Source organism: Rhinopithecus roxellana, chromosome 6, assembly GCF_007565055.1.
Source record: "Rhinopithecus roxellana isolate Shanxi Qingling chromosome 6, ASM756505v1, whole genome shotgun sequence".
Classification (NCBI taxonomy): domain Eukaryota; kingdom Metazoa; phylum Chordata; class Mammalia; order Primates; family Cercopithecidae; genus Rhinopithecus; species Rhinopithecus roxellana.
Window position 1 is genome coordinate 113,299,561 of NC_044554.1, and position 22,830 is coordinate 113,322,390.

The 22,830-nt window shown below is 42.3% G+C and overlaps 1 protein-coding gene across 1 annotated transcript in view; it reads right to left on the minus strand.

Annotated features, from left to right (window-relative positions):
- Nucleotides 1–9,655: 9,655 nt before the first annotated feature.
- Nucleotides 9,656–22,830, minus strand: part of CNPY1 (canopy FGF signaling regulator 1) — a 68,330-nt gene continuing 55,155 nt past the window's right edge. Inside the window, exons 3-5 of the mRNA XM_010368154.2 lie at nucleotides 15,753–15,956; nucleotides 13,851–13,947; nucleotides 9,656–9,952 (exon numbers count right to left, since the gene is read on the minus strand). Coding sequence (XP_010366456.2) covers nucleotides 9,915–9,952; nucleotides 13,851–13,947; nucleotides 15,753–15,956 — 339 coding nt within the window. The 3' untranslated portion in view covers nucleotides 9,656–9,914. The remainder of the gene's footprint in view (nucleotides 9,953–13,850; nucleotides 13,948–15,752; nucleotides 15,957–22,830) is intronic.

Here is a 22,830-nt window from a genome sequence, read left to right on the forward strand (position 1 = left end):
AATCCTCCCTAATTGAACAATTCTGTGTGTGATTTGGGTTTGAATTGTAAATTATAACCCTTTTCCTATTTTCTAAAATGCTCCTTTAAAAGTCTTATAAATTCACCAGTAGTCTTCATCATTTGAGGAGTAAATATAGTCAATTAGTCTTTTTGGAAGCATTTTAGGATGAAACTTCCAGATTAGTATTCATTTTAAGACCGAGAGTTAATGAGGAAAAAGCGGCAGACAGCACCGGCCAGGCAATGTATTCAACAGAAGCTCTAATTTGCTATGCGTCTTGGACCAAACACTCAGCCTCTCTGTGTTTCAGGCTCCTCTAAACAGGACTACTTATTTCTGTTTACTTTAAAGCAGGTGTTTTAAATCTGGATCCTGTGAACTTGCATGGGAAAAGTTCATCCTTGTTTTTACTAGTCCATCTCTAACTGGAATCCACTGATTCTTTTCATTATGAAGTAGACATCAAACCTTTGCAGGGTTTAGCAGTGCCTGTGACATTGCGGCTGATTTAAACCACATATATTTTCATATCATGTTATACCTACAGATATCTCAGAATATCATTTCTGCTCCTCACTACTTCAAAATTGGCCAATAGACCTGCTGCTACATCTTGTTATTAAAGATATTAGTAAAGAAAGATGCATCACAATGAAAATACATTTTGTAACTATTTAAATCTGACTGGTTCCCTTGAAATCCTGTGTATCTTATTGCATGCATTTAAATATATTCATCTCAGAAGGGTATGTCAGTAGGCTTCCCACGGCTGCCCAAAAGATCCATGGCATTAAGAAAGGTGAAGAAGCTCTGGTTTACAAGAATATGGAAAGGCGAAATGGATATTTGCTAAAAGGATGCCAGCTCTCTAGAGCAAAAAAAAAGGAGGAAAAGTAAGGTCAATCAATCACTGCTACAACGCTGAGGAATCCATACAATCAATAACTGTGCCAGGTAAAGGGTTTGACCCTGTGGCCACACTATAAAATTATTTGTATTCAAAGGAGTCAGTCCCCACAAGGAGGATTTCTGACACACTTGGCCCTGCGTTCCTCTCTGGGTCAGCGGTAACATGTGGGTGCTGTTTCTGTTCCCCACCACCGGGCCATGTGGGGCCTCAGGGACCCCAAACGCCTTGTGCTGCCACGGAGGCCTGGGAGTGAGCGCTGGTTCCGTGGTCTGCTCTGCTGCAGCCATGACACTGGGCCCCCAGCACACCTTTGCGGTATGTGTTCTCAGGGTGCCCTCCTGCCTCTCATTGGCATACATGTTCACACCACGATCTTTAAGAGAGATGTCACCACGGACAAGCCCACGTCCAGCCTGTCCTAATGAGCAGCCGCCGGGCTGCCCAGAAAGTCATGGTCTTCTCAAAGGAAATGCTTCAGTGCTGATGTGTGACCCCACCACATCTGAGTGCAGAGCCCTGCAGCCTGGATCTCTTGACACCCTGCTCCTGCGTCAGAGCCGAGGGCCGCAGGCACTGTCTGGTCCAACCACTGCATTTAAATGATCTGGCCCATGACAGCAGGGAGGGCAGGAAGCCCAGGTCTGGGGTCTTTCTCCACCTGAGCAGCCCCTCAAGGGAGGCACGGGCGTGCTGCAGAGCCAGGAATCTGGCCTTTGACCCTGGGCCACTTGTAAGTCTCCAGACCCTGGTTTGTTCTTTCCAAGGTGGAGATGAAAATGGCACTTCTCTACAAAATTTGTACAAGGATGAAATAAAATAGTGCCCTCGGGAGGGACGTATAAACTGTAAAGGGCAGTGCTGAGCTCGCCACCATTGCTGCGTTAGCAGGAGCTGTGGCGCACTGGACTCACCTGGCCGAGGCTCAGCAAACAGTCCTGCTGCAGAGTGTGGGCGGGCGGGGTTAGGGTCCGTCCAGGTTCCCTGTCCTGGAACTGAAGATGGGAATTTCCCATGGGCAGGACTCTTCTGCCTCCTCACCTGTCTGGTGCCAGGTCTCCCTGGAGGGCTCAGAGTCGCTGGAAATGTGGGTCCAAGTCTCCCTAGACCTTCCTAGAGCAGCAAGAAACCTGGCACCGCGGGTGGAAGCCTGGCCTGGCCTAAGCCAGCCTCTCCCACCATCACCAGCTTCCCAGCACTGACTTCCCCTGGGAGCCTTTCACCTCTGCAATTTTAGCTGATGGAAATGTTCTTGAATTTGCTAAATATTCTCTTACAAAAATTAATATCTGCATTGTTCTCAATAACAAACACTTGAAAATAATCGAAACGGTCTAATACAGGAGATCTGTTAAATAAATGTGGCTTGCAATATGTGAAATAAACAGTTTGCAGCCATTAAATTTTATGCTGTAGAAGAATTTGAGTGACATGAAGACAGATTCACAATACATCAAGTGAAAAGGCCAGGTCATAATGCGGTTGATAATATATAATCTAATTTATAGATGTGTGTATATACACACACACGTATTAACAGATTTGCATGTGTATATATATGATGTAAACAATTATTTGGATGATGAAATTTTGAGAATTTTTATTTTCATGTTTTTAAAATATGTTTTCTAAATGTTTGTATTTCTCTTATAAGAAAAAAATGTATTTTTCCAATTTTCATTTTGTTTTATCTGGTTTTAAATAAGAAACCCAAGCTAAAGAGGTTGGCAGCCCTTTTCCTCCATAGTTTTCCTGCCTGAGCAGCCTGAGGTGGTAGAGACCGCCTGCCCCATCCAGGCTGGGCCTGCTCTGGTCGAAATATCCCTCCAGAGGAGCAGAGTCTCAAGGCTCCCCAGAGCAAGGCTCGCACAGGCCCACCCTGCTCCTCTGAAGGGTTGGGGAGGGCAGCTGGGACAGTCCAGCTGCATCTGCAGCAAGGGAGGAGGCTCACATGAGCATGAGTTGGTCTCTGAAGTGGATGCAGTAGAAAGAATCAGAAACATCCCCTCAATGGGCATGGCAGGAGGCTGAGCTCGCTGTCGAAGCAGGCCTCAGTGAGGAGCTCCACGAAGTGGCAGTGATATCTTGAAAGGAGAGAATCCCCCGACCCAGGACCCTCAGGTACCAGCCTGTGTTGGAGACACACTCCCTAGGCCTGGTTTTCAAAGGGAAGCTACCAGGATGCAAACTGGCTTCAGGCCCACCACCGAGTCCATGTGTGCCGAGACAGGTGCACCGACCTCACAGTCAGAGTCTGTGTTTAGCTTGAAATTTCACAGCACCCGTCCTCCAAGGTCTCCGGGCTACCCGAGCGCACTTCCTGTGGACATCCTGTCCCAGGCACGGCCCCTGGGGTCTACGCAGTGGTGTGCGCAGGGGGCGGTGCCTGGAGATTCCCAACACTCTTAGTCCTCCTGCAAAACCAAGTCCCTGCCTGAGATCAGGAAAAGTTCTCTGTCACACAGCCTGGGAACACTTGCCCTGGTTTTTGGGCTAAGACAAAGCCTGGCTGGGTGAGGCATTCTGGGCCACCATGGGGTGGGGGGCGGGGGGAAAGTCCCCTTCTGGATCTTCCCAGCTGGGTGAGGCATTCCAGGCCACTATCAGGGGTGGGGTGGGGGGAAGTCCCCTCCTGGGTCCTTCCAGCTGGATGAGGAGTTCAGGGCCACCATCGAGGGTGTGGAGGAAGTCCCCTTCTGGGTCCTCCCAGCAGGTACTGAGTCCTCCTGATCTTACTCCTTCACTCTCAGGTGAGAGACTCCAAGGGGCTCCCTTATTCCCTGACGTCACGGGAGCTCTTGGCCTGGCCTCCTTCCCTCATGGCTACCACAGCCCACCCAATCAAATAACACGTTTTTTGACTTAAAGTTCTCCAATTTTGGTGTTTTGTGTAAGTGCTTCCAGGCAGCCAGTGGCCTAGTCTTTCGTGGTCCCTGCTCTCCTCACAGTTCAGGAAGGAGGCCCTGTCCAACTGAGCAGAGCACCACCCTCCACACTAAATGTCCTCACCAGGCCACACCACAGGTCGCCCTCCTGCTATGCTGGTCTGACCTCGGGGGCTCCTCTCCCCATGAGGACCTCTGTGCCCCCCCTGCACCACTCCTGTATCCTTCTCGGCACCCAGCATGGGGCCTCAGGTGCACTAGGGCTTCCCGAGTATTTGCTTATTTAAGCACAAACCCAAAAAGGCCAAGGGCAAGGGTGTGTTCAGAACAGTGAGCACGGCAGGTTTTAGGGGGCCGGGCGCTCAGAAGCACCCACTGGGCATCTGAGTTCTGTGCGGAAGATTAAACCAAGAGGAATCTCAGAGAGGAGCGGTGGTTACTTGCAAACCATCATCGGCTCCCAAGCTCAGCTGCAAGACCCCACCCAACTGTTCCACAGTCCTGGAGGGGCTGAGGTGCACTGCCCCCAAGCCAGGGGTGCGGGATTGGATCACCGGGAGGCTCCCCCAGCCCTTTCTCAGGATTCTGCACCACAGGTTCCATTCGGATCACGCCCAGGGGAAGCGCTCCTCCAGTGGTGACAGTGGTAACTCACAACTAACCGGACTGCCAGCCGCGAGAAGGGCCCTGAGCTGTGCTGGGGCCTTTCCCAGGTACAAATCAATGTGAGAATGAATGGGAAGGAAGCAGTAGGCTCACCCTCCTCCCGGAGATAAAGCTTTGTTTGAACCTATGCTGTGGTGTCTGTTCCTTCGGGATCTACATTGGCGGGGTGAGGATAGCCTACGCTCAAGAGCATGGACTGCCCGGAGCAGGAATGCAGGACAGTCAGGGGATCCCGAGGCACAGATGCTGCAGCAGCCAGCCTGGGCTCTCTGCCCTCACTGCCTGTGCCCAGGGGCTCCGCCTGGGCCAGCCGGCCCTGGGCTGGCCTGTGCAGGGCCCAGGTTGGGGCCTCTGCGCCTGCTGCCACCTGGGCTGAGGCATAAGGCCAATGGTACCTTACTTAACACTGTCGGTGCACTGGAGAAAACGCCCCTGGTCTGTTAATAAATCACTAGTTACTAGAAGGGAAGCACAAGAACTAGAGATGCTATCGTTTTCTTGGACTTGAGACTCAGTTATCAGGTACAAAGGAAAGCATTTCTTAACAACAACAAAAAATCCAAACGTGTTTCTTTCCGAAGCCGCAGTGCATCACACCGGTTAGTAAGGCGGAGCAGCATCTTTTACCGGGCTTTGTTTCAGAAAGGGATTTGCTGCAATCAGCCCTCTCTTCCAACCTCGACACAGCCGTCTTTCTACAGCGGGATCTTGCCATAGGGCCAGTGCATGCTCACAAAAATGGCTGGGATTTTTGCATTTTGGAAAGAGAGAGCCACACCACACCCACGGGCACACACGAGCTCCACCAGGCACAGTTGATCCAGATCCCTGGAATCGAGTGAAGATTTCCAGTGGGGCTTCCACTCTCGAAATTGGTCAAGGTGTCAGCATCCACAGCATATGCAAAACTGCGCTAACCTGCAACATTTTCTGTTTATCATTTAGGGGCACTGCTTCAAAACATGCATGCACCCATGACCCTTTAACTTAGGGGCTTTATATTTCATCATGGCTTTGATTGCATGTAAAAGCAATTCAAGGGTATATTTTTACCTGAAGGTCTAATAATTTAATAACACTTGTTGAAGCCACATTTGTATTAGATTTCACTCTGTTTTAATACCACGTTGCTTTACATAGGGTCCATTTTTAATAAGGACCAAATAGTCTATTTTTTGGTTCTCTGCTTTCTTCTGTAAACCACAGGGCATGAAGGTGCTTCATCAGCGCCCTTTGATGAAGAACAACAGAGCCATGAAGATTACTTCTATCAGACAATGAAAATCACCTGATTGAAATCTTCTCTCTCTCTGTTGACAATGGTGTCGCCTCGTGGATTACAGTCACCTTTTATCGGCCAATATCAGAGAATTTGCTGTAGAGAAATTCCCACTTATTCAGAAAGCTGCTATGAGGCAAACCCTTAATATAAAATATCAGGAGTACAGTCTAACTTTTCAGGTGCCAACCTTCTTATTCCTAAAGTTCGAGACAGCTATTCTTGTTATTCCTAAAGTTTGAGATAGCTATTCACATTCTTACTTACAGTATACCGGATCTTTCTGAGCCCTGGCCATGCTTAATCAGCTGACACTGGGCATCCGATGCTTCAGTACATAACCTGCCTTCCCTAGACACTGGTGTGTTAACAATCCCAAAAGGAGAAGAAAGTTACTGGAACCCTTATCAGCTCCACGGGAAGGCCATGTCCCTCTGGGTCACATCTTGGATTCACTAAGCTCATGATTTGCGAACTTCCCCCTGCCCTGTGGTTTTGAGGGAGCAGGACTCTCTATCAAACTGCTCACCTTACTGTATTGGGATTTTACTCTCTGCTACTATGCTTTAGAGGGAAATTATTTAATCTGTGGTTTACTGAAATCCATGTTCCATATAGTGACACACACTATAAGAGTCTATGCTAGTTCCAGTGCAGCCTCATGGCATTTTTTTTTCCAGCAACTTCATAATAGATTAAATATGTTTTATGAATATCTTACTGTGGCAGAGGGTAGAATCTTTTTTATGTCCACTGTAATTTTTTTTTCTTTCATGAAAATCTGGAGATAATTCTCCAAGATAAGGAGCACAGGAATGTTTCTTTAATTAAGGAATTTTAAAAAATAAAGACCCTATTTTTTCCCTGAGATCTCCACACTAGAAATTCGAACCTCTAGCCGATCTCCCTGTGTCCTCTCTATTATGTATGTCCGTGTCTGTGTGTTTGTATGCATGTATCTACATTTCCATGTTTCTATCTATCTGTTTATCTCTTTATCCATCCATCTATTTTTGGACTATCCTGAAGAATCCAGAAGGGCAGAGAGCTGTATGTGACATCCAAGACTCTTCTTCCACAAACTGTCCTTCTGAAGCAAAGCCCCACGTTTCTGGTGATGACCCCACAAGTGAATGAGCCAATATTATATTAAATATCATCACCACCTCCTGCCCTTGGAGCAGATCGTGAAAAGTGGACTACAAAGAGCAGAGCCTCTCTCCTCAGCAAACACACGTTTAGGGGAAGGGGCAACAAGTTAAACTTCGCATGAGAGCAATATCATTTACTGTGTCTTTCCCTAGGTCATGTAAGGGCAGTACATTTTTACGACTTCCATAATTCCATTTCATTTATTGCATTTGATCTTTTTATCCACTTGGTTTCTTGGTCTAAAAGCAACTAATCTGAGGAATTTAAGAAACGTATAAAGGGGAATTAAATTATAGCTAGGGAATCATAATAAAAACACACTTGTATCTCACAGGTACATTCATAGTGTGATGGTTTCGTATCATTGTTAATTGCGTCTTGGTATCAAACTATACAATATCCTATTGCGTGAGCTTCAGCACATTTAAGATTACCTCACAAATTCGTACCAAGTTTTAAAACAGGCCACAAAATCACATCAAAGAATGACTTTTCTCATATTCCATGACAATCTGAATTTTAAGCTTGATATATAGTTTATCATTTTTTATTTAGATAAAATGATTATGTATGTGAATAAATATCAACCTAAGCCGAGAAACAGATAAAAAAGCACAGTCAGCTATTGACTCTATTTTTTTAGGGTTGTCTTAGTAAATAAAGTATTGATCTTTCCCGTTTGGGACTTCAGCACAATCCCACTCTCCACTCCTCAGTAAAACAGATTCATTGTCCTTGGCTTGTTCTTAGCAAATAGTAATCCCACATCACAAAAAATAAACTGGGCATCTCAGCCAATTTGGTCTTTTTTTTTTTTTTATGAGAACAGGTTCACATGTCTTCATGGAGACCCAAACCAACCATCTCATAAGAGAACAATTTGAAACCATCCAGCCTCAAACGGGTCTTCTCTCCTCATTATTTTAATAAGCATTACACACCCTACCCCGTGTTTCTCCAGGGATTTTTTTGGACATAGAACTAGGCCGCTTTCATCAGTTCTGAGAAACGTTTCTCTCACACCGTAATGTTGCCTTGTTTTATTTTGTTTTTGTTTCCTCCCCATGACTTGTTTTTATTTCGGTTTTGGTCAATAAATGTGACTTACAAGGCACCGAGGTGGCTAGAAGGATGCTAAAGTGAGTAGCTACTGTATCTCACTGCTCATGAGCAAAAGCAGCACCACCTAACAGTGACCCAGAGGGGAACCTAAGACTTCCTGCAGCCATGAGAAATCCAGTGGCTTGTGCGTTATCACTCAAATACAGGTTTAATCAGTAACTTCATAGGCTACACACATTTACATGAGTTTAGCAAGTTTGATCTGGAAAAAAATTCTGGAAAGAAAAAATACACAAGTCATGAGATATTAAACATTTACAAGACACAAGACTATTTTTAATGGGAAACCCAAGAAAGACACTGAAATGCCATATTCAGCAAAACTTTAGCTATTCGCTGTAAGTCAAGGTTCCCGGCCCTCTCCATTCAAAGCAAAGCATGACTGTCAATGAAAGGCACCCCTCAGTGACAGGAGGTGCACCTCCCCACGTCCGTTTAGTCACAAACAGGAGTCCACATTTTCTTAATTTCTATAATTAGTGTTAGTATTGTCTACATTTGAGAATGTTTAATGATGATCAATGAGAGTATGAAAACAAATTTGGCAACACTTCTACAATTACAACTGTGAACATTTTTCAGTGAAGCTGACTTAGAGTCACAGTTCCCACCATGTTCCTGTGAAGGTCACCAGGTTTTCGGGAATAAATTTCCTGTTTAGTGCATTTCCCAAGAAAACCCAAGTTAGGAGAATGTTCCTGATTTACTACTTTAAATGCCAAATTAACCTTAACTAGGTACATTTAAATAAAGCTATAGGGACTATGTTTTAAATAACAATTGTCCTACCCTACTGGAAAATAGTGTTAATTATTATTCAGTTCTATTTCCATCGTGTGTCAGCTAGAGTGCTAGTTCATTGTCTTATGTAAGGAGCCATCATACTTAAGCAGCTACAGACAAGACAAAAAAAAAGCACCCAAATAATTAAGTGATATTAACTTACTAACTTTTAATCAGAGTTGAGGTGGGGAGGGGACATGGAAAGCCCTTCCCCTTAGCTTTGGTAAATTTTCCTAAATACAAGGATTGTTTCCTGCTGAAGAGTCAGGAGAATGATTTAAACACACAATGTGCTTTTTAAGCAACTGAGTAACAATATGGCAAAGAGTTTTAGGTCTTCCGGGCAGAATGTGTAGCATCCTACCCACTTGATTGTCACCAAAGACAATGAGAATCTCTTTGTAGAAACTGGTGTAGACTATACCCTGACATTTTTCATCACTAAAGTCAGATTCCATTGAATGCAAATTTAACAGAGATAAAGAAATTTCCGGGAGTGATTATCACTAGACTTTGTATATAAGTGTGGTCAAAGGATAATTTCCCACCAGGTCCCAACTCTCTTTCCATTCCTGTAGAAGAATGGAAAATTATTTAGTAGTACACTCAACACGCTAAATGTGAGCCACCAATAGCCATATCTCACCCAGAAGACCACATTTTGAATTTGTTGCCATGTATTTCCTTAAATTTATAGGCAATCAAGTATTTGAGAATTCAAATCCAGTTCTTATCAGATAGCGACTGCACTTGTATATGTGCACACACAGTGTTATAAAATAAACAGCATACATTAAGAAATCCCTATTTTGTTTATGAAATGTCTTCACTTTTCCCCCAATACAGAATTAAATTCTTTATTGTCAAGCTTGATTCATCAAAATCTGCAAAGGTTAATTTAAGTTTCATGTACTCCTCAGCTTCACCTATTAAAAAAACTCAGGGTTTGTCATGATGTCAAACAACAGATTTTCAAAATAAATCATAAACGGAGACAAACACGGTATAAACAAGAGACAAAATTTCTTATCATGAAAGATAACACGCAAACATAAAATGCAGACATTGACCTTTGGGTGTGACTTTACTCCTCTCTACAACTAGCAGCACGGCACTCCTAGAGCTCAGTATGATTTGTGGAAGTTTCACACAGATCTGGAAAAAAAAATTAGATAGCATCATTATTACTTTAGACGCCAGCCCATTAAGTAATTTACGTTATGCAAAAACGACGTTCTGGTGGAAGCATATTTTAAAATCTTTTATTATGGAAATTTTCCCAAAATGTTATTATAGAAATTACCCCAAAGCAGAAAGAAGGATGTAATCTATTCCCCTGCACCCCAAACCCAACTTCAACAAAGATCAACACTGCTGTTCTTGCCTCATATTCCAGTCTTTTTTGGCTGGAGGATTTTAAAGCAAGGCCAAGATATTGTGTCATTTCACCCATGGCTCCACTCAGAGATATTCCACAGCTTGTAAGGGGCACAGGACATCTGGCGTTTAACCCAAGGACCACAGAAGCAACTAGATACTTTAGTAATACTGCTTTTCCAATTAGAAGCAATTAATGCAAACTCTATCGAAAAAGGCTATGGATTACTTTAGCTACATAACTTTTAAAAAATATGCTTGCCTTTGAAAGTAATTATTTTACGTATTAGAATTTAACATTCCCATTAGTGTTGAGAAGTCTACATAAAAAGGAAAAAATCTTTTACTTTAAATGTAGGCTCAACATTTCTAGATACGTGATCTCATCTTCATACGCTGCATTCAAAATTGTTATGTGGCAAATTCATCAGTGATGATGCTTTTAATTGTTAAGGTTTGATATGGAAGCAGAAGTGATACATACAGAATATATTTGTGTATTTATTTATGCCATCACATATTCTATTTAACAAATACTTCCATGAGTATTAGAAGACCCATTCATTTCTAAGCTACAGTACTCTGTTCCATACCTTGAGTGGCAAAGAGCTGCACTTTTCATCACGACCCTATAGCACACTAAGATTTTAATCATTTTGACTCCAAGACATCAAAATGACATTCTGGAGAAGTCTGGGCTATATGCCCCAAGATATTCCACCAAGAACATCTAATGAACTTGCCTTTATTTCTTGCCTAGGAAAAAAAGAGATTATCTGAGGAATAACCCCCTATTACTCTGTCTCACACTCCAAAAACAGAGTACATTTGATGACTTTTATTCTATCCAGTATATAAACTGCAGTGGCAGTCACAGATTCACTTGTAATCCTATAACCTTTCATTGAGTTTTTTTCACTCATCAAAAAAATGACACATAATGTTTATGAAAATCTCAGTGATGTGTTATATTTTCATCCAAACACAATCATCTTAAATTTGACATATATATTTTCTCCATTCTTCCCCACTTATTTTTGTGTATGGGTGAATGTTAGAACTTCAATATTTTGAAGAGTCTGTGAACGTGCCCTTACTGGCCAACATGTGATTATTATAAATAAAGTGAAATAATTTACATTAAGAAGAAAAAAAGTGAAACTCTTACATAAACAAGGTGTATGTAAAGTGTAGAAAGGAACTAAACTTTCAATAAAACCTCTAATTCTACCAATGTCTATTTTCTAAATATTTATCTTCCTAAAAGCAGCGTGTGAATATTTTAACAGCATAGTGTCTTTGCACTTAGTATACACTCAGTAAATAGTTATTGCTTAATGTGCAGTTCCATACCCTCCAAAACACACACATGCACACACACACACAGAGTCACATCTTTAAGACATTGTTTAAACTCTGGAGAATCCATCACAGCAAAGCTGTAGTGCAAGATGACAGGGCAAAGTATCGCCTTCACAAAGCAGAGTGTGACTGTCATATTCTGGTTGTAAAGTGGCTGTCCTTGTGTTTTCGATTAGGTACCAGTGCATCTGGAGTTTTCTACTATACGAACATCTCATCCTTCAGTTGTCTGAAACCATCCTCATGTGTTAAGACACATGAATTCTCTGTTGCTTTAGTCGCTTATCACAGTTTTTATCATTGATGTGTTGCTTGAGCTTTTTCTATCAAAAATTGTTCAGTTTGAAGAAACTCTCTTCCTTGTTATTGTGGTATTAACTCACTTCAACAGCAGGGCTTTTTGAGTGGGTGGGAGAAGACTAGTCCCTTTCTAGGAGTAATTTATTCTCGGTTTTTAACTTATGAGTGGTTCAGAACATCCATAAATATGTTTCAGGAAGAAACGTTACCTGAAAGGACTCACCCTGTTTCACTACGTTGTGGTTCAATGATGGCTTGCACCTTTGAGTATCTTTCACACCTTTTACTTCCAACACTGCTGTTCATAGTGGTAAGGACTTAATCAGTGTTTTAAAAATCAAATGCCAATTAAAAATTATCTAATCAGGTTTCATTTTATCCTTGCAAAATTGCACCTATCTTAGGTTTATTCTTTAGGCTTGCATTTTCCCAAGGTTAGTGTTAATTTTTATTCCAATTATAAATAGGCAGAAAGAATGAAGAAAGGTAGTTAAGATTATTGAAATTAAGTCAAATTGACAAACTTGGGAGCAGTCTTTCCCCAGGATCTTATTATTCGGGGTGACCACTGCTGGGACTAGTTACTGGAACCCTCTCTAGTCCTCCTGGAGCATCTGAGAGAGGGCCCATGTAGCAGTGGATCTGCGTTTGTCATAGACCACGTCCTTTATGAGGAAAAAATTGGAAAATCAACATTTCAAATATTGTTCATCACATTTTTGCTTATATCTGAATGCCTCCATACATCTCTGAATTGTTTGAAACACTTTAAAAACATTTTCTGTGGGAAGTTGTGGCTATGGACATCACACATTTCTATAGTATGTCTCCAACATCCAAGAAAAATACGCCAAATGCCTGAATAATCCTGACTGCATCGTCTCACTGTATTCTTTTGCAAGCTTCATTAAAACTGGATTTTAAACAGGAAACAACCCAATTATCTACTCAGAGTAAAAAAAAAAAAAAAAAAAAAAAAAAAAAAACCTTACTTGTTCTGTTAATGGGGGATTTGTGTACTTCTTGTTTAATGGCTTTTGATGACATGAATATTTATCTACAAATATGCAGTAGCGGTTATTTTAAGGACTTTGGCACTACATTTGATATAATGGATGTAGGTGTATTCTATCCTTTACTGTAAACAACTGCTGAATGCTAATTGTCTCAAACTTCCATATTGTTTAAAAGTACCCCACTGGCTTTAAATCATTGTCTTCATATCTACTCACTCATTTCTTCCCAAAAATATCCAAAAAGAATGCACAACTGTGTACTCCATTCTTATAAATGTCTTAAACAAGCATCCAAGTTAGAGGACTAGAAGGTCTATGTACAGCCAACAGAGTGGAGAGTCAGTGATTACCACTTTCAACTTTGTATATTATAAATACAATTCTGCTCATTTTTTCCAGCTTCTGAGTGTGTGTATATGCTTCAGAATTAACTTGTTTTCCATCCTCTGAGCCAGAAAAAAAATTTTTTTTAAGAAGTGGATACAGGAATGGAACCTGGAAAAAAAAAAAATCCAGCATCCCCCCCGCCCCGCCCAAACAAGCAAACAAAAAAAAAACTTTAGAAAGTTCTTACAAAACAAAAATCGCACCTTCTGCTGGTGTAGCAAATACTCAAGCCACGAAGTGAGGGTCTCCTTCCCTGGTCCAGGATGGAAAAATCCTCTCTCTCAAAGTTCTTAAAAAGAAAGTACTTGGGAGTCTTCTAATGCTGAACAAGAATTTTCTCCTTAACAACTGGAAATCAAGAATGTTTGATTTCACTTAACATGTAGAGGAAAGAAAGTACAAAGAGGAAGGCCACACAGCCCTGTGGTTTCTGTTTATCTGTTTTCTCTCACATGCTGTTGTTTCTGATTCAGCGGAGACGGGGGATCCTGTGTCAGAGCTGTGGGTCGCAGAGAGGCAGCGAGGCTCGGTTTGCAAACAAGACGCTGCAAGGCTGAGTGAGAGACAGAGGGTGTGCGAGCAGCGAGTACATGTTACATCAGACACAGTACCTGATTTTTCACTGCACAGCTTGTCAGCTAGATAGTGTGCTTCCTGGGCGATAAGTGAGAATATTTCATCTTCATACTCTTCTATTATAGTTTCACACTGTAGAAACATAATAATAACATATGTGGATAGACGCACACTGGCGGGGCACTTTGTTAGGAAGGACTTTGCAACAATTTATTAGCTACACATAGGAAATCATGTAACCAAGGTGGTCCATTTTTATTAGCCCTTTTGGTTTAATACATCATTGCATTGGATTAACCCTCTTCCCAGAATGTTAATTGCATCATTTTCCTGGGGCTTAAGTACATGATGAGTTGTGTTGGAAGATGTGGGAGGCTGAGGAAGGAACATCATTCTTTGCATGTGTCACTTCCTTAAATTGGAATGGAAGTCATAGGAAGAAATGGGCCTCCCATTTAAGGAGCTGAAAAGTCTAACGGTTTTTAAATTTTAAAAAAAATGAAAAGACCACAGCTCCTCGAAATGGTTAAACCAGTTTCCTTGAGATTTAACATAATAATCCATTTTGTGGTCTGAAAGTGTGAAAACAATTAAGGCTTCTCAGCAATCAAAACAAGCCCATCTTCAGTTTCCCTGTGGAGAGCACACCTGACGCACACCTGACACACACCTGACACACACCTGACAGTTACTTTGGGAAGTGTCTTTTCATACTATTTAGAGATCCATCCAGAATTTCACTTCACTGAAAAGGGGTGGGGGGGGGGGAAACCCTGACCTTTCAGAGAAGAGGGTGCTCAAATATGTCCCCGCATTTGATCATCTTAAATTCTAACTGAAGTATGTTTCTTTGTTAAAGAACTACCAGGTTATACTTTTAGAAGCTGTGAAGTTACCCAACGGTATTCACTAGAGACTTGTAAATCATTTTCTGAGTTCATTAAGCAAGACTCTAAAAATTTTTAATGGCATTTTAAAATATTTAAATTTCACAGGTTTTGCCTACTTAAAACCTGTGAAATACAAATGCACTCATTCATTGCCATTCTTATTCTGTGGTACTTTTAACTCTGATAATTGCCTTTACTTTCTAATTAAAATAAAATCTTTAAAAATTGGCTAAAGCCCTTATTTCAAGGTTTCAGCAGGCCTGACATTCTGGCCAATGTGTGAACTTAATAATACATTTTTAAAAACAGGACTGCCCATCACTTTGTCTGATTCAACAGCATTGACTAAAGTGAAATATATTGCAATGTATTTTGCCAAGCATATTCTAGCAAGCCAGAGACTAGCATTCATGAAAAATCAACATTATACTGGAAGGAAATTTGACATCAAGCCCACTATCATACCTAAGCCTTTGTTTAACTTAGCTTGGGCTAGAATACTTGAATTAACTCAGGATCCAATTCTCCCTCCTCTGTGAAGCCTTAGAAAAAAAGAGATGGTTGCATCACTCTCCCTCTAGCATTCGGCTGTAAATATTTGAAAGCGACATTCGTTTTAATTTGGCTTTTAACCTGGAAACCACAGCCCCTGATTCCTTACGTGGAAACCTGTGAGAGAACCTTCCTCGCACCAGCACGGAGACCACTCCGGAGTCCCCACACAAATGGTTTCAGCAAAGCATTGTGCAAAACTGTGTCTTCAAGTCCCCGGGATTTGTGAACAGCACCTTCCATAAAGTATCACTGAAATGTATCCATTGATCACCACAAATTGCCACAAACCCTTAGGTGTCTCAAAAGTCAAGTTACTACATGTATAGTGAGCACTTAAGCAGCAAGACAACAAAGTCAGCAGACGACATTTTAATGTGCATTTGATGTTTCATATCTTGAAACTCAACTACAACAAGAGTAGTAAACAACAAAAAAGAGTTCCAAAAACACGTTTCTGGATACTACGATTCATCTGCAAGGAAGAGAGCTTACCGCAAATTTCAAAGGTCTGTAAGCATCAGAATAAAAATACAATTTTTTAAATTCTTGGTATATTCTGTCTCCTTTCCTAGGAGCAAATCTCTTGAAAGTTCTCTCCTTCGTCACAGGGTCTTCCTCAAGCTTGTAGTCGTTCATTCGCTCACAGACTTTCTCCAAAAGGTCCGTTAGGAACGCCTCCGACTGGGCTAGGGGGATCTAAGAAGAAAGACAGGGCGAGGAAACTTGTCTTAATGTTAATGTTACTTCAAAGACCTTCCGGCGAGTCCACATGGAAACGCCACACTCTCCATGAATGCAAACGTGTGCCACTTCCCTAGCACAGACACAGTAGACGGTACCGTAGACTGTTATTACAATGTAACAACAACCTGCTTTATATCATTACGGGGTTGGCGTAAATTCTAGTTTTTTAAAAGTGCATATATTTCAAAGTGGACAGAAAAAAATACATTCAAACTAGAAACTATACCTCTACCTAGAATCATGTTTAGAAGTCACTGAGCATGTAGCAAAAAGCATGACGCATAGAAAATGGCAGTTATTATCCATCTACTTGTCAGACAGAGAGGAGAGAGAGAGGAGGGGGAGAGACACAGAGAGAGGGAGAGAGAGAAGGAGGGAGAGACAGAGAGAGGGAGGGAGAGAGAGGGAGAGAGAGCGCGCGCTCAGCTGGCTTCAGACCCCATTAGTCGGGGAGAAGTTGAGGAGGCCCAAAGTCTGTCTGGCCCACCCCGGGGCTGCCCTTGGCTGCGCGTCCCCCGCGCTGCAGCCGCGCGATGGCCCGGGCTGGGGTGGACGCGGAGCTGGGAGAGGAAGGGGCTCCCGGACGGGCGCCCCATCTCCCAGGCGGGCTCCTGGGCTGCTTTCTTTGGGAACAGCTGGTGCACGTCCCCGCTCGCCCCTCTCCCTCCGGAATTCGGCGAGGATTCAGCTGGACCCTTTGGCCACCACCTCCGCCCCGGGCGCGGGTCAAAGAGCACCCCTCGCCCTTGGTAACGGAGACAAAACGTTCGGGGCCGTCTAGACAGGTCAAGGTGCAGGATGCGGCGTCCCAGCGGCTCCTTCCGGAAGGGGGCGTGGAGCCGCCAAGGGCGCCGGACCGCGCCGCAGCCCGCGGCCTTTGCGGGCTTTTTCCCTCTCCACCCTCTGCTGATCAAAGTAGGAAGTTTGCATGACAACCGCAGTGAAAGGGGCTGAATCACAAATGAACTCGATTTCTGCAGTGTTGATCTATCCAGCCTCCATTGTCCCCTTTCAGGCGCAGTATGAACCCTTCCGGTGCCAGCGACCGCGCTACATTCACAGGCGCGCTCGGGGCGCACAAAGGGTCTCCGCGCTTCACCGCCATCTGGCCACAAATCTCATCAGCGGCGCGGCGGCGTCCCCTTGAAAGCGCGGGCGCAGGGTGCGCCTGTGTTCTTTAGACCCAGGTTCCATTACAAACCACCCCGCATCGCCACCGGCGCCCCCCGTTTCAATAAGGAAGCCAGTTTGTCAAAACATTCTAAAGGAAACTTGGGAAGAGGACGCGCCAGAGAAATACAGCCGCGATTAACTATCAGCTGCGCCTCCCCTGTGCACAGGTAACATCCCTCCTCCTCCCCCACGACTCCACTGGAGCTTGATTTTGAGCTGCTCTCAAGGCCCAGGCACTCGAATCGGAAGTCAAATAGCTTATGGACTATTTAATAGAATATACCACCACATGTATCTAATCACTCAAATACCACGTTTTTAAAACTCATGAATGTTTTAATCTCTAAAAATGTCTGCACTCAAAAACTGCAGCCTAAGCGGCTCAAAGTGCGCATTTCAAACACAAGTTGCGTTCTACTTACGCTTTAATTATGCCGTTCATTAATTTTCATTGATTAAGTTGTAAAACATGCACACAATACGTAGATTAACAAACAAAACTGAAAATCTGTTTTATTAATTTACATAAACAAATAATTAAATACATATTAATCATTGGAAAAACTATAAAATGCAGAGGCAGATTTTAAAATGTGATTTAATCAAGACAGATCACTAGCGGAAAGATTATGGAGGTTTTCTTTTTCTGTGATGCATGTATTTTAAGTATTATTTCCTTAGCTGATACATATACAATATATTCATAGTAGCTTCTGGATGTCAACAGAGTAGCATTTTACCTGAACGTGAAGAATAGACTCTTTCATTAAAAAATATCTAACTGTAATCAAGAAATTCATTCTCTCTCTCCTTCCCTTCCTCCCTCCCCCCGTCTGGTTTCCCATCTGAAAAGTAAACATACTTGAGGCTTGGGGGGATGGGGACCGAGCCAGGAGGAACCATGGTCTGATCGCCCGGGGCTTTCAGAAACTTAGGCCTTTCTTCCATTAGAACACCAGACTCCGTCCTAATACACCACCTAATTCATGTTGAGTAGAGGCCACGCTGAAAACTAATTTTTCAATTCACAGAACATTGTGAGCTATTTGCAAAAATTGCTGAGCATCTAAGTTTTGAGCAAAATAGTGATGTTTGTGTGGAAGGCCTTCCACAACTCACTTCTGCGGGCCATTTGATTCATTTCCTAGGTTGCACCTTTTGGAAACAGTTCCCCATGTTAAAAGTTTCCACCTACCAGTGGATTGTTTTTATTTTGAAAGTGTAATTTGACATGTTTGAATATACTGCCATTTTGCCTATTTTAACACAAGTATGTTATGGCAAGGTGCAAACGTGTGAATTTCTATAATTTTGTCAGTCTATGGAGGTTGACTGGCTTTTTGATGTGATTCTCTAGCCCTTTAAAGTAAACATCCTTTAAAAGTAGAAAATGTTTGCTGGCAGCTAGCTCGGAGACACTACCTTACGATGTTCGTTAAAAAAAGGAAAGGGAAAACAGCCAGCATGACACGAGTGGAGCTCATTTTTGCAGAAGGTTAAGAAACATTTTGATCCTAAAATGCCAAAGCATCAATTTTTGTGAGAAAATATTTAAGAAAAAGATGCTATGCATTACAGCTCTTTATACATTTATTCAAATGTACATGGTTAGAGTTTAAAATGATTCTAAGCAGTTGAACTACGATGAGTACATTTAAAGACTGTTCACAGAATAACTGGGCTTTTTTCTCCCCCCCTTCAAAATGTTTTGATTATAAGAGGCCAATAAGTATTGGGACAAGTGGAATAAATCGAAGTCTTTCTATACTGTGAAGATTTTGAATAGTACTTGTCAATAAAGCACCTCCTATTGTAATCTTAGGGAGCCTTGTCTCTGCCCTCCAAGGACTGTCTCAGAGATACTAACCTCATTAAAATATGAATGAGAAGGCCTGTGTATCCAGAGAAAACCCACGCACTGGCACAGTTTTCTTATCTGCCATTGCTTTTACATATGGACTTGTTTGGTACAAGTTATAAGTAGAAAAATGATCCATGATAATTTCATTGCTATCTTAGAGTACCCCAAGCACTCCAAGTAAATCCTAACTTTTCCTAAATTTTAAACCCACCTATAGCTCTTAATCATACTTCCTAAATGTAGTGCCTATTTCTCCCCCTTTACGTTTCTTCTGACCTTGTGCTTGTTATGTGAGCAATGGGATGGGGGTGGGGGGATACCCACATCCCTACTTTAGAATGGAAAAAAGTACTTGAAAGTTCTGACTTTGACTTCTCTAGAAAACCAGAGCTAGGGAGTTTATTACAGACCGCTATGATAACGCTTTAATAACGGCCAATTACAGCATGCCTCCATGTTTGTTCATTACTGTGTCTCTGTTAATCTTGTAGTAAATTTCTTGCTTGATAGCTGTCACAATCAGCAGGAACACAATTATGTTACAGTGGAAACTGTCGTTGTGGTATATCTGTCTCTGCCATTACAGTCTGACAACCTCCAATAAATTTCACTCATCTTTATCGTTATTTTGGAGTGTCCTTCAGATATGAAACCAGTACTTAACCTGCTTAGTGACTGATAATTAATTTCACATTGTAGCAAAGATTTTCTTTCTGGAGGTTTAGTTAATGTAAAATTTTAATTGCATTGTAGCAATATTGCATCTAGTTTAATCACTAACTTTTCATCCATAAAAATTGAAATCACTGCTGATATTAGTTAAAAGTCAATATTTAGAAGTGAAACTTCAAAGCTCCTTTGCTCTAGGCTACAACAGGGGAAGCATGAATTCAGAAACTCTTGTAAGCTGATGAGATATATAATTAGCTTTTATGTTAATTGACTGCTATGAGTTTGTTGTATGACACTTCTTCATATAATATGCAAATAGCATTGACTGTTTAGTTTTATTAGACAATATAATTAGAAATCTAAAGGCACTCATTTCAATGAGGAATAATAAAGGCTGATACATTTCCAGTGTTCTGTATATCAGAAAAAAATGAATTGCATCTGGACGTAATAAGAGAGGTTTTAGCTAGACATTATTTAGGGAGCCAAAACCACATATAACAGAATTAATAGGAGTGCTTCCAGCCACCGTAAATTCCGTTATTTAAACAGGTGAATGTGTGGTGTCCATAAGACTTTGGGGGGAAAACACAAATGTTTCAGTACAATTTGCCACAAATAATAGTGTACTTAATGAAAATAATACCTAAATGTTGCCTGCAATAATTAGAGTGAAATAAGTCATTCTTACTTAAAATCATTTGCAAGTAAGTGTTCCTGTTCTTGTTACTCACAGACACTTACCAATAACATATATGCTTAGGTTTTTCAAAAAAAAAAAAGAGTAATAAAATAAGAACAATGTGATTTTGGGGGGATATTTTTCCAGAATTCATTTTTTTTTTTTTAATTTCTAGAGCTTATTTTCAACTTCACAGTGACCAAACAGAAAAAAAAAGAAAAGGCATAATGCATCAACATTCATGATCTTTCCAAATGGGAATCATCTAACAATTTGATTCTTTATGAAGTTAAAAAACACACTTTCCTTTTATTATTAAATGCAAAATTGGTACTAGCATTTGCTTTCCTATTTTAAAATGCATTCTGCCAGTTTAAAAAATAAACCCTTTAATTTTGAACATTTTAGGTAGAATGAAAAGAAATACAGTCTGTCACACGAAAAATACCATGAGCTTAACCTCTGTTAAAAATCTTCTAAGCAAGCTCTTTGGGCACCCAATTCACACTGCGCCTCTCGGCTGTGCCCTCCGGTGGGCACCGCTCAGAGGGCTCCTACTGGTTTCAAAAAACTCCTAAGAGGAGAAAGTGAGAGTACCTAAAAGGGCAGAGGTAACAATATTGCAGCATAAATGGAGCATGATGCGAATTTGTTCATTCGTTCAACAAATATTTACTGAACTCCGTCTAATGTCAGACAAATACACTTCTGTAATTCCGACGTTTAAAAAGAGGACCCTTCCGTGATTCTGCATAAAAATTAAAATAAAATTTTTGAAAAAGAACATGTGCCCAGTGGAAGTCCAATAAACATGAATTAATGATAATATAACCCTTTGTCATCAATTGAGCTAAACACTGAAATTCAGTATCTGTTTCCTTATTTTACAGTTTTCTGCCCAACAAAGAGCTGCATGTTTCACCATCTCGTTACTGAGGACATAATGGTTGATGAGTGATGATCTGTTTGGAACCACCTCTGCAAAACATTTCCCCAACCTAGAAAAGGGGAAAAGTCCTATTTTTGGAATCTGTTGGGGCATTTCCCAACTTGGCCTTCTGAATGCTTGCAGGCATATGGCAAGACTTCCTTATAAAATGTTAGACGTCTGGCCGGGCGCGGTGGCTTACACATGTAATCCCAGCACTTAGGAAGGCCGAGATGGGTGGATCACCTGAGGTTGGGAGTTCGAGACCAGCCTGACCAACATGGAGAGACACCGTCTCTATTAAAAATACAAAATTAGCAAGGTGTGGTGGCACATACCTGTAATCCCAGCTACTCGGGAAGCTAAGGCGGGAGAATCGCTTGAACTTGCGAGGTGGATGTTGTGTTGAGCTGAGATCGCGCCATTGCACTCCAGCCTGGGCAACAAGAGCAAAACTCTATCTCAAGAAATAAAATAAAATAATAAAATGCTCGATATCTAAGAGGAAAAAGGACAAATGAACTGGATGATGAGTCAGGAAATTCTGCATGCTTCATCTCACAGATGTGAAAGCGCATACATACTGCACACACACACACACCACGCCATGCATACAGGCACACAGATGTGTGCACACACTTGGATTATGCAGAAGGGGCCAGCCAGCTAGCTTCTGGCAAGCAAACCAGAAAACATTGTATGGCTTCCGGGGAGGCAGAGACCGCTGCAAGCAGAGGGGCTTCAAGGTTTCCTGACCCTCTGCTCTTCCTGACCTGCGGTCTGTGCACAGGGCCACACCTCAGGGGAGTCCCTGCTCATCTGGTCTCCACACCCTCGTCCTGGTCTCAAGCCCCACCCCCCAGGAACTCTTTCACATCCTAAGAACAGGCCTTGGTGATTCGAACAAGAGGCTGTTCCACCTCCCAGACCACCAGGCCATGTCTGAAGCCACACCTGGAGAGCTGCTGCAGGGCACTGGGCCTCCCCCATGGGAGATGCTTCACCCACTGAAACAGACATAGTCCACCTCCCCCACCCGAGGGACCTGGGGACTGCAGGGTGTCTGTGCATCCCAGATGCCCGAAGTGAGTCCCTGATGTCCAGTCACAAACTGAGAGGGTGGAGGGAGGGACCAGGCTGCCTGAGGAGTCAACTAGAGGAAACGCGGGGATTCGGGGATTTCTTGGAGGTGTGTCTCTCGGCAGGTTTGTGCTGCTGACTAGGAATGCTGGGGAAAGGGAGAAGTCGTCCAGAACTGGGATGAAGTGGGGCCTTTCTGTAGTGGGGAGGGCAGAGCCTTTTTTCAATAAGCATTCATTTTCTGGTTCCCAGGGGCTAGAAAGACAGCTCTTTCTTTAAAAACATCTGTTAATGGAAAAAAGTAATACATCAATTTGATTTCTTTAAAGCAAAAACAAAAAGAACAGAAGGGTAGAGTAAAAACTAAGGCTCATCCCTCCGCCAGACACCTCAGGCCCCCAGCTCTCCTCCCCTGAGAAACATTGCAGGT